Source organism: Cyprinus carpio, chromosome B17 (genome assembly GCF_018340385.1).
Source record: "Cyprinus carpio isolate SPL01 chromosome B17, ASM1834038v1, whole genome shotgun sequence".
Classification (NCBI taxonomy): Eukaryota; Metazoa; Chordata; class Actinopteri; order Cypriniformes; family Cyprinidae; genus Cyprinus; species Cyprinus carpio.
This window is the reverse complement of record NC_056613.1, coordinates 24027185-24039542: the sequence shown is the minus strand read 5'-3', so window position 1 is coordinate 24039542 and position 12358 is coordinate 24027185. Positions and strand designations below refer to the sequence as shown.

The 12358-nt window shown below is 38.5% G+C and overlaps 1 protein-coding gene across 1 annotated transcript in view; it reads right to left on the bottom strand.

The window, feature by feature from the left end:
• Positions 1-392: 392 nt before the first annotated feature.
• The window catches only part of LOC109107325 (peroxidasin), a 60074-nt gene continuing 48108 nt past the window's right edge, over positions 393-12358 (bottom strand). Inside the window, 8 exon segments of the mRNA XM_042742880.1 lie at positions 393-1671; positions 3844-3957; positions 4766-4895; positions 5836-5950; positions 8716-8924; positions 10074-10208; positions 10289-11706; positions 11709-11794. Coding sequence (XP_042598814.1) covers positions 1537-1671; positions 3844-3957; positions 4766-4895; positions 5836-5950; positions 8716-8924; positions 10074-10208; positions 10289-11706; positions 11709-11794 — 2342 coding nt within the window. The 3' untranslated portion in view covers positions 393-1536.

The following is a 12358-nucleotide window of genomic DNA, read 5'->3' as shown; positions in this document are numbered from 1 at the left end:
AGAAAAGTACAGTAACACCCTTAAAAGAGAGCCTGACGTCAGCTCAGTGCTGCACTTCCCAAACGCTTCACCTCCGTCGCTCCCAAACCAAAAACATCAATAACAGCGTTCTGTCAAGATAAAGCAAAGAACACCAGGTCTCAGAAAACCCGCAGTTGCCAAGGGAAACAAACATTTGGTGATCAGTAGTTTTTTTTTCCCATTGCAAAGATTGATTTCAAGGTATTCACATTTTTTTTTCCACGTGTGAGGAAGACCAAAAGCGGGAACTAATATTCTACATATGTCCAGAATATGATACTATGCACCATAAACAAAGAAAAAATAAGAAAAATTTACACATTTTTTATAGTAACAACAAAAAAAAGAATTTTCTCCCAACAATTGTTTTAAAAAAAAAGCACATAATGAGTGTATATACTGTATGATGCATTGCATATTGCAAAACAATTAAATGCATAAAACAACACTCTTAAGACTTGGGTAAATCAATTAAATGGAGTAAGATAGCACCAGTTCTGCGGCATCTCAAACCTGAGAATGCTTCTTCTGTAAAACAACCAGAAATAAGGCATTGTCATGCAGAGTTCAGCTCCGTCCCCAGTCAAACAAACACATTTAAGCCTAAATTTAAGATTTCTGCATTTGAATTGCATATAAAATTTCCATCCAGTTGTTTTCTACAGTTTTAAGATCAACTAATAAACTGTGATGAACGTGTCAGTCACACATTAATGAAATAAGACAGATTTCGGCACTCCAAAAATCACGGCAGTTCATTTTTAACTCTTTGCATCTATTTGATTTGATCTAAATGTCAACATTTTCAAAATACATTGCTCAGAATAAGCATAAATCTGTTAATGGTGAAAACAATTACATGGTTAAAATATGATTACCTCTGGAACAAGCAATAATCAGTTAGTTTAAATGTACGAGATTGAAACAAATGAAATGTAATGATGATAAATATATAAACCTGGTTACTGTGCATTTAAACCACATTCAGTTTAGAAATCTTACCCATTTCTTTTAAGTATAACTGACAAATATGTATCGCATTGACTCTACCAGTTGATGTAAAAACTGTGCAGTCCAAAAGGACAGAAATTTTATACGCAATTCAAATGTGTTAATCTCAAACGTAAGCCTAAATATATATTTTTTTGAACGCAACTGACTGCAATTTTCAAGTAATCCTGAAGACTTTGGTTTGGTGTGTTTGCTTAGTTATAGAGCTGAACTCTGCAGGAAAGTGTCCCTCCAGGACCGGAGCCGTCCATCCTCGGTCTCGTAAATGGACACTTTGGGTAGTCGTCTCTCGGTTAACATGTCTGAGGAAGAAAACAGGGCCCCAACATTCATCTGTTCAAATACTTTTTTAAGGCAGTGTATTTTTGGTTCTTTGTTTAGGGCATCTGAGGATATGCAAACAAAAAATACCAATACGTGACAAACAACAAAAAAACCCTGAAACGCAACTATGGAACAATTGGAGGCATGAGCTCAAGGTCACATTGGTTAAGTGTGCTGAGGTTATACGTAGCGCTCATTATCCTGCGGTTGTGACGGCTGGTTAAGGCACACGGGGCAGCACGAGCCTTTGGGTATCACTGGCTTCAGACATGCTGCCTGCGGACACTTTTCCACGAAACACGTCACCTGGGCATCCTAACAGAGACAGAGACAGAGACACAGGAACACCTGAGCTGAAAACGGAACAATATTTCTGCAGGAATCATCACAGGTATGTCCCTTTACTTGTGGATTATTGTGATGTTTTTATCAGCTGTTTGGACTCTTATTCTGACAGCACCCATTCACTGCAGTGGATCCATTGGTGAGCAAGTGATACAATGCTAAATTGCTAATGCCAAATTTCTCCAAATCTGTTCACAAACTCATCTACATCTTGGTGGCTTGGGGATGGATCCATTTTTAGCACATTTTCATTTTTTGGGTGAACTATTCCTTTAAACTACATGTGACTGACTGCAGACTCTATCCCAGATTGAGTTATAATGTTACAATGACACGCAGCATGTGAGGGCATTTTTCAGTTTTTGACAGCTAAAGCTCCCTCTAGGAATCAGTCCATCTACTGATCCATCTATCAACAACAGTAAGTACATGAGAGTGCTAGAATCCTGCATATTCATTTGCAGTGAGATAAAGAAAACACAGATGTAACAGATATTTCACAGTGAGTAGAATTTGGCATTATTGAGTAAAAAAAAATGTTCTCAATGAGTCATTTGGTAGATCATAAATAAACTATTCCAAATGATTTTCAACCCAGCCCCACCCCAGAGGCATCCTAGGTGTATATGAATTTCTTCTTTCAGACAAATCCAGTCAGTTACATTAAAAATGGTTGTGTTTTGTTGCATGCATCAGTCCAAAAGAAATTCAATCAAAAGCGCCCATCCATAAAAAAAAAGTGTCTTACACGGCTCCTGGGGGTGAACAAAGTCTCTGAACGTAACAATACGAGGATTTGTAAAGAAGAATGTTGGAGGATTTCGATATAAGCCAAGAGGAAAACAAGTCTCTTCTTGGCTTATATGGAAATCCTCCAACATACTTCTTTACAAATCCTCGTTTTGTACTTCTAATTATTGAACATTGTTTTGTTTTGATCTCTCCGCTGCATTTCCTCGTGCGTCACTTCTGAGCGGAGCATGCACAAAGCTGACATCATACTTCATGCTCCCGGGACTGCTTCCGTTTACAACAGTGAGCGCAAGCTAGATTCAACTGATTATTACGTTTGGATATTTTTCTTACAAAAACGCATCGATTCGCTACAGGAGGCCTTTGTTCACCCCCCGGAGCTGTGTGAGACACTTATTTTATGGATGGGTGATTTTTATTTAACAACTTTTGGACTGATGCATGCAACACCTGCTGAGTGCCATGAAACAACTTGAAGGATCAAAGACAATTTTTAATATAACTCTGACTGGATTCATCTGAAAGAAGAAAGTCATATACACCTAGGATGCTAGGAGGTGAGTAAAACACAGCCTAATTTTCATTTTTGGGTGAACTAAAGCTTTAAAATTATGTAATACAGTTGAAAATCCATAGTTATGCAATCGTTTTGTATAAATTATTTTAATAACCAGTGACTTTCTATATTAAAAAAAAAGAAAAAAAAAAAAAAAAAAATCAATAACAACACTTGAGTCTCTGAAGGTGTACTCAGACTCACTACTAAAAAATACACTACATACTCCACTTTCCTGTAACCCTGCAATTCAGCATGGAAGGTTGGATTTTTTTGTAATGAACCACACTGTCAAGACTGTTTGATACAGTCAGAAAAACAATGCTACTGTACGAGCAAATTGCAATATATATTGAATATTATCATGATATATACTGAATACATCATTGTGCATAATAGCAATAGCAAAACTGACGTTTAAACTTTTAAAATGGAAAAAATGCTTCACATATATTAATTTTTTTGTTAGTAACGCCATGCCAGCTTCGTGGTTATTTTCATAGTGAGAAAAATTATCTCATATATTACATCAAAGGTTGTGTATCACAGCTTATTGTTATACATTCTTACAGTTATACATTTTAAGGACATTTTTATTTGCTCTTGGACCATAAACAATTCTGTAATCCTGAACCAAAACCAGCTGAGAATCATTGCTTGAGATAAGTCAAATGTTTCTGTGTCTAGAGTTCATAATACCCAGAACATTGGTACTTTGTGTAAAACTACCGTGTTCACAATCCCACGAAGGCAAGTAAAAAATGCAGCACAGTCTACATGTGAATGCACCTGAATATTTAATTCAGAAATGCTCAATGCACTGATAAACTTACGTGACACTGACAGGTGGTGCAGGGGTTCTTCTTCCAACTCTCTCCATCTACTCGCTCTCTCCCGTCCTCATCTGCACAGTCTCTCCTGCTCAGACGGCCTTCAAGTCTTTTTATCTGTCAGTTCCAACAGTGAGAATTATTTATTTTTTCTGTCTACTCTTTGCATTATAAAGTATATTCAGTTTTAATGCACCATACTATATTGATTCCTATTATTATTGCGCGGAAGTCGTGGCCTAATGGTTAGAGAGTTTGACTCTAACCCTAAGGTTGTGGGTTCGAGTCTCAGGCAGGCAATACCACGACTGAGGTGCCCTTGAGCAAGGCACCAAACCCCCAACTGCTCCCCGGGCGCCACAGCATAAATGGCTGTACACTGCTCTGGGTGTGTGTTCAGGGTGTGTGTGTGTTCACTGCTGTGTGTGTGCACTTTGAATGGGTTAAATGCAGAGCACGAATTCTGAGAATGGGTCACCATACTTGGCTGTATGTCACATCACTTTTTTCACTTGATAATGTGTGGGAGTGAAACGTGCTAAAATATGATTACTGATTGAGGATGTTGAACTAAAACATATCTTGATTCTGAATCAAAAAAGAATGGCAGTCAACAGGAAGTGTTTGGTGGTGATGATCTAAGGTAATGGTAATAATTGTTATAAATGTTATTAATTGTGAATGAGCAGTTACCTCTTACAAACAGGTGATATACAGCATAGTCTTTTATTTTGCAAGTAGGATGTCTTTCTAGATCAACATATTTTGTTCTGCTAATTCACTGAGGATTGCTTTATCTGCTATTGGATAGACTTGAAAACATCTATTGTGAAGTGGACAAAGAAAATATGGAATCTGGATTTTCACAAGGTTTATATAAACAGATAAAGTATATATTGCAACTTGGTGAATCACGAGTCCTAACCTGTTTTCGTAAACTTGTGATAGTTTTCTGCATGTCAGCAACAAAGTCTTGGAAATCCTTAATGGAGGGTTCAGTGCTTGACTTTGGTAATACAGTTATGTTTACTGTGGTTAGAGCTTCTTCCAAAGCGCTGAAAAACAGAAATCATTCAATATATGATTGATTGATAAATAAGCTATAACAAGTTAAATTATGCATTATTACAACTATAGACCCTTTTCACAGACTGTGATTATGTTTCCACAGTTATTAACACTGTAAATGTATGAAAGTTTTTTTTTTTTTTAATTTTTATTAAAAAAAAAAAATCATGTAGATCTGATATAGTAAAACACTACACTGTTTGTTTTATCACCTTGGCATTCAATTTCAGAAAGCTGGTTAACGCTGATGAGGGAGTGACCAACAAAATCAATCTCTTGATATTTTTTTTTTATCTTTTAGAAAGACAGTCTAATTTCTGTTCACCACTATAGAAGTTTACCCAACTATGGGCCAGATTTACTAACAGCTTGCACCAGTGCAAACCATCTTTTGGTGTTAAAATAGTGCTGTCAGGACTTACTAAAGACACCCAGTGAAGCATTAGCACTGAAAAGGTGTGGACACAGTTATTTTTGCACCTGACCTTAATGAATTTGTAAGAATTTCCCTATCGGAGGCAAAATTTATGGGAGGAGAGTATTCAAATACATATAACATTTGTGCTTGTCAAATTACTGGTAATAGTGCCATTATTTAATGCCTAAAAAAGCATGTCTTAAAGCAAGCGGTAATTTGCGCCGCTCTTGGTACAGTAGATTGCGCTGGTCATTATGGAAATCAGATGCTGCGTCTGTGTTCTTTAATGTGAAACTTGTCAATAAATCACACGCAGAATTATTTTCCCCGCCCATTGTTACTTTTATGGAATTGCACCCTAATGCTAACAGTTTTATTAAATCTTGCCCTATGACTTTCGTTTCTGAGAATCCAGGAAATGTGAAAAGGGTCCATTATCAGTAATGCTATGAGAATATACAAATGATCTTTAGTGAAATGCAGAGGTAAATGTAGCATGTGTGTTGTACCTGCTGTTGTCAGTGAGGTTGGTGGCAGGTTTCTCCTCTGCATAGCTGTGCTCCGCTGACCTGCGGCCTCTGAAGTGGTAAGACAGGGCGTTGAACTGACCTTTAGTACGGCAGTCTGCAGGTGCAAGAAATTCAGCCTTTATTCGATGCAGATAAAAACAGCTGTACAAAGACTAGACAGGTCATTTACAGCACTGACAAATTAAAGCTGTCAATGATCGCAAAATTTGACTGGACAGACAAGAATAACAGCTCATTTTCATTAGTTGATTTATCTACAGAACATTAGATGTAGAAATCTGAAGTAAAATAATGCAGTTAGATTGCATTTATTTAAATTAATTAGGTAGAGAATTAGCATGTGCCGATTATCTGCATCTGTGAAGCTGTGAGTTTAAAAACTTCAGAAACAGAAATGCTAATAATGTAGTGGTTTCGTGTGTGCTTGAGTGTCCGTGTGTGCTATGAATGATGAAGGGAGCTTATCAATATACAACAGTGTTATAGCTACCTGTGTATTACAGAGTTTTAATAGACATCTTCCAGCCAATCAGAGTATTCAGAGAGACTATGGTATAATTCTTATTTAAATCTTACATTTTACACATTGAAAAATGAAACAAAATAATTTAAAATTAATACGAGGAATATGAAAATGAAGAAAAAATAGAGCACAAATGTCAAAGACATTCTGTAAAAAAAACATACAATAACAAAAGAAGAAATAATTCAGTGTACAGTATGTGTGCATATACAAGCATGTCTAGCCATTCAAATAATTTCTAAGGATTTTTAACAAAATAAATTAAAAGCAACATAAAACGTATTAGTGAGAATACTGCAGTTGAAAACAGTGATTTGATGCTGAATGTGCTGTTAACTTTGGGTCTTGAATTCCTAATCCACTTAATACTTTAACAAAATTGTAAAAAAATTACTTCTTAGATTTTAAATAAATAGAAATGTCAGCATATTCTAATGATTTCTGAAGGATCATGTGTCACTGAAGTCTGGAGTAATGATTCTGAAAATTTAGCTTTGATCACAGCAATCAATTACATTTTAACATACATATTCACACAGAAAACAGTTGTAATAGTATTTCACAATATTTATATCATATATATATATATATATATATATATATATATATATATATATATCCTTCACAAAAGCAACATTAAAAATCATAAAAAATCCCAACTGAAAAAAACCAATAGAATAAAACAATCCCAACCTAATACAACCACAACAATACAGTCCCTGACAAAAGTCTTGTCGCTTATCTATTGTGTAGAAACACCTGCTATTAACCTGACTTTTAATTAATCAATTGGTGTTAGAAATGGCTCATATGAAAAGCTTAAACCCTCCCAAATGATGTTTAATGCACTGAAATAAATTAGTTTCACTGAAAAAAGATTTATCATTTAATCAAGACAGAAAGGTCAAATTTTGGCAAGACAAAAGTTTTGTCGCCTATACAGAAATCGAACAAATTTACTGCAAACACAAAAATATGTCAGCAAATTAAGTAGTGGTGCTGTGAGATCCAAATTTAATATCTTGTATGACTTCCATGAGCTTGAAGGACTGCATCCATGCGGTTTGGCAAGGATTCATACAATTTATTGATGAAGTCATCAGGAATAGCAAAGAAAGCAGTCTTGCATGCCTCCCAGAGTTCATCAATATTCTTTGGTTTTCATCTTCCATGCTTCCTCTTTCATCCTACCCCACATATGCTCAATGATGTTCATGTCTGGTGACTGGGCTGGCCAATCCTGGAGCATCTTGATCTTCTTCGCCTTGAGGAACTTTGATGTGGAGATGGAAGTATGCGATGGAGCACCATCCTGCTGCAGAATTTGGCCTCTTATGGTTGGGAATATAAGAGGTAGCTAAGATTTCTTGGTATTTTAGACTATTGATGTTGCCTTCCACCCTACAGATCTCTCGCACACCCCCAAACTGGATGTAACCCCAGACCATGAGTTTTCCGCCACCAAACTTCACTGTTTTCTGGGTGAATCTCGGATCCATGCGGGCTCCAGTAGGTCTCCTGCAATATTTGCGGCGACTGTGGTGTAATTCAACAGAAGATTCATCAGAAAAATCCACCTTCTGCCACTTTTCCAACATCCATCCTTTTAGCAGGCTGTGGGCCTTGGCAAATGCCACACGGTTTTTCAATTGTCTTTTGTTTAGTGCTGGCTTCTGGGCACTGATTCGACCATGGAGGCCATTTCGAGACAGAATCCGACAAACTGTTCTGGTTGACACAGGGACTTCAGGTGACCAGGTCTTGTGGAGCTCTGCTGCAGTGGAAAATGGGCTGGCCTTGGATTTTCGAGCCAACAAACTGTCCTCTCGAGCAGTTGTCTTGCAGGGTCTGCCTGACCCGGGCTTGTCAAAAATGTCTCCAGTGTCTTCAAATGTTTTTTTTATCCTCTGTACTTGAGGCTGAGACACATTGAAGGTGTCTGCCACATCAGCAGTGGATCTGGTCTTCAGCCTCTTGATAATCAAAACTTTAGTCTCAGGGTGAATCTTAGGCATGTTTGCAGAGGTCTAGTTGCAGTTGATGTGAAGGTCTAGTGTACTGGGGTTGTTTTTATACACACCTGAGACCTAACTGATCAATTATTAGTCACAGGTGAAGCTCATATGACAAGGCGACAACACTTATGTCTTTGCAAAAATTTACTCAATGGGTTTTACCAAGCTGTGAATATTAGAATACTTTTTGACAGTTTCGTTTTGCACTGAAACATTATTACAGAAGCTGTTGGGATTGAAATGAGCCATTTCTTGTAAAAAAATCTTGATTAGAAATATATTTCAGCGGCACTTCAGGTCAATATGATGTGAGTCTCATACCTTCACAGCAGTCCTGCCACATACGTAGGTCAATCTTTGGTAAATCGTCACAGCTTCCATAACCATGAGGGAATTCAGCTACGCTAAAGACATCTGACTGGATTCGGGTGATGTTGTCACTATTGTCACACAGCACCCGGGCGAGAGACGTCTGCTTCAGCTGAGTCAACTGAGCAGGGCTAAAGGAGCCAGGGTTCTCATACCAAAACCTATTATTACATAAAGTGAAGTTGATTCATTGATTTAACCATGTCAGTGAAGCACATCAATAAATAATAATTATGTCTGCCACTATACCAAATAGAATAAAACCTCACAGGTTTCATAGTTCCCAATGTAACCACATAACAAATTACTGAATTAATAATTTATACCTATTACTACAAGTACATCCAATCTTACCCAGATATACACCACTTAATGTGTATACTGTATGTACTATAGCAAATCTCAACAGCTTGATTGTATATATTGTCGAAAAATGTAAACAATATATTAAAAGTTGGATATATAGTACATACTATTTTACCAACATACATACTGTATACTCATGTAGGACGATTTATACTATATAGCAATTCTCAACTGCTTAATCGCTTGCATTGTCGCAAAATGTAAACTATATTATCACCTAGCTCTAATCTGCTAAATGTGACTATAAGGAAAGCTGTTTTGAAACAATAGGGCTTCTCATACTTTAAACCCAGGTAAACAGAATTCTGGGTTATCTTGCTTCACATTTCGCACAATTTATCTGCGGTTAACAATTAATCCTGAGTATTCATAAGATGACATTCCTAAACCCTGGGTTAATGTTCTTATTTGCGGTGTCAGTGTCATTGATTGAATGAAAGTAGCAATACGTTTACATAATATTTACATTGCGCATCCATATTTTATATATTGCTAATTGATAGATTTTCCCTAAATTGACTTATTGGACTATATAGGTAGAGTACAACACTCCAAAACAATCTTTCCTTCTCTCCAATTCATGTTGTCCATCAGTATTTGGCTTTTTTCACCTTAAGTGGCAAGGCAACTGTTTATACAACGTGCTGTGTTTCTGTGACTGACCAAAGCATGTGAATGTGAGGCACGATTGATTGGGTGTCTGTTGCTAGTATCGTTTAACATGATACATGTTTGACACCACAACATAGCAGTGCTATCACTTCTCCAGAGCAGGATTTCATAACATATAACTTGTCTAAATTACAAGTGTGAAACCTGCTTTAAGCCAAGGTTAAAAATGGGGTTTATAATGACGATAACCTAGGGTTAAGCACAGCGTGAAAAGTCCTAATGTGTATTATGAAAAACACTATACAAATAAGTTTGAAATTTAAAAATCTTACCGGTCACCATCTCTGAGACGCTTAAACTGGGTTGCCAGTAAACACATGAGGGTCGGTCCCAGTCTGCTGCCAGGCACCAGTTCTTCAGCCATCAGCGCAGGAAACAGGTCAACATTCTGAGGTGTGCCATACAGCCTGGGAGCAGAACAGACCATTACATCCAGAAAATGCTGAATGTGTCTCTCAATGACATGTTATATAGAACGAGACCTAACCTCTGAAGCTTTTCTCGCACGCTGGGGTTCTGAATCTCATTCCTTAGATCATCAAACGTCTGCGCGGACGTCAGGTTGCAGAACACCCGGTAGTCATTGTAAGGTGGTATACCGTGGTCTCGTCCCCTTTGGATATTCATGGCAGCAAGGTCAAGCGCCACGGCGTGCGCCATCGAGAAAAGGCGTTCGGTAAGTTCTGTGTTAAGCAGTTGAGTGGACACTCGCATTTTTCCCGCCACTCCAAACAAGCCACGGAGCAGAGGATCGATGCCTCCTTCGTTCACAATACGGAAGGGTGAGAAAAAAGCCTTATGCAATGAAATGTGTCCTTGCTGGATGGGCTGAAAGTTTTCATCAAGCCGGTACAGAATGGGGTTAATGAGTGTATGGCCAAAGCGGAACGCAGCAGTGGCAAAAGCATTGAGGATGCCAGCATTAATATTGGGATTATAGCCATTATAGTCGCCCATTAGCCTCATGCCAGCCTCGCCCAGTATTTTGGGCAACCAATGGTTGTAGGTTATATGCTGCATTTGGGCTCCGACTATCTTCCGTGCCTCATGGTAAATGGTGTCGCCATCCCAATGGGGATTGAGACGTAGCAACTCGCTCGCTATGCGGTTATGTTCACGGAACCAAACTGTGTGCATAGCTGTCAACCCAAGCTGCTCATTGGCTCGATGGTCCCCAGCTAGGAAGCAAGGAATGGGACTTTCGTTTTCATCCCGCATGCACTCTGTTGGTGGGCCAGTTGCAAAGGGGAGCAATGGCTTGCCGGTGCGTTGCACAATACCCTGCCGCAACATGCCCCGATGGCTGGCCAAGTCACGGATCTCTTCTGCCTCGTGCTGTGAGCTGCCATAAACATTGGAGGCATCGATGTAGGAGGTGAGCTGGTTCATTTGCTCACGTGGATACACAGAGTTCATAAGCAGAGAGGTCATTCCACTGCCGCAAACGGGACTAGAGCGCACAAAGAACATGCAACGTGCTCCATTGCGCCGCTGCCGTGGATCGTCAGGAGGGAACATGATTGGAAAACAAGGTGGGTCATTGGTGCACACCGAGGTACACAACTGTCCATCGGAGAAACGAGACTGGCTGAGGGATACAACGGTTGAATCCAGGTCGTGGTCAAGGAACTGGCCCCATTGCATAAGCATGTGTGTGTAGCGATCGTCTGGGGTGATGGTCTCTGTCCCAATCATGGAAGTGGAGACCAGGCGTGGAAGAGGCAGAGTGAAGCTGTTATGCCTTCGCTCAGTTGCACCACGTGGGAGATTGAAGCCATTGTCGTAGACTGGTTTTAGCAAGCGCTCAAAGGCAGTGAGTGAGGCGCCCCACATAGGGTGCTGCATGCAATTGCCAACATCCATCATATACTCCATACTTAAGCAGATATCAGATAAACTATCAAAAGGTTGAAGCGCCGATGGGCCGTGCAGCCAGACAGGTTAGCTATCATATCCAGGAAACGTGGTGACACCAAGTCATTGTAGCGGTAGGCTGTTAAGAAAGAAGAAAAAGTGTGCGTCTTGTAAAATCACTCTGATTTTTTTTTTTTTTATAAAGGGCGCCTACTTTTTCGTAAAGTGATAAATACAGTTGAAATAAATGGTTCTAAAGGGTTCTAAATTTTGTCATCATTTACTCACTCTCATGTAATTCTAAACCCAGCAGACTTTGATTAATCTTTGAAAAACAAATGAGGATTTTTTAAATGAAATCTGAGATGTCCGCTGAAAGTTCTGAAAGATAGTATTTCCACTAAAGTTCTAAAAAATCAATTCACATGTATTGAGTGTTTATTTTTTAATCAAAGTCATGTGATTAATTCAGGATTTCATTTACATCTGAACAATGATCAACACACATAGATAGAGAACATCACATCTGGTGAACACAGAAGCTCAAACACACACCTTTATGATGCACAAGTTTCTGTGTTTATCATATGTGACCATGGACCACAAAACCAGTCATAAGAGTCATTTTTTTATTTTTTATTTATATATATGAAAGCTGAATAAATACGCTTTCCATTGATGTATGGTTTGTTAGGATAGGATA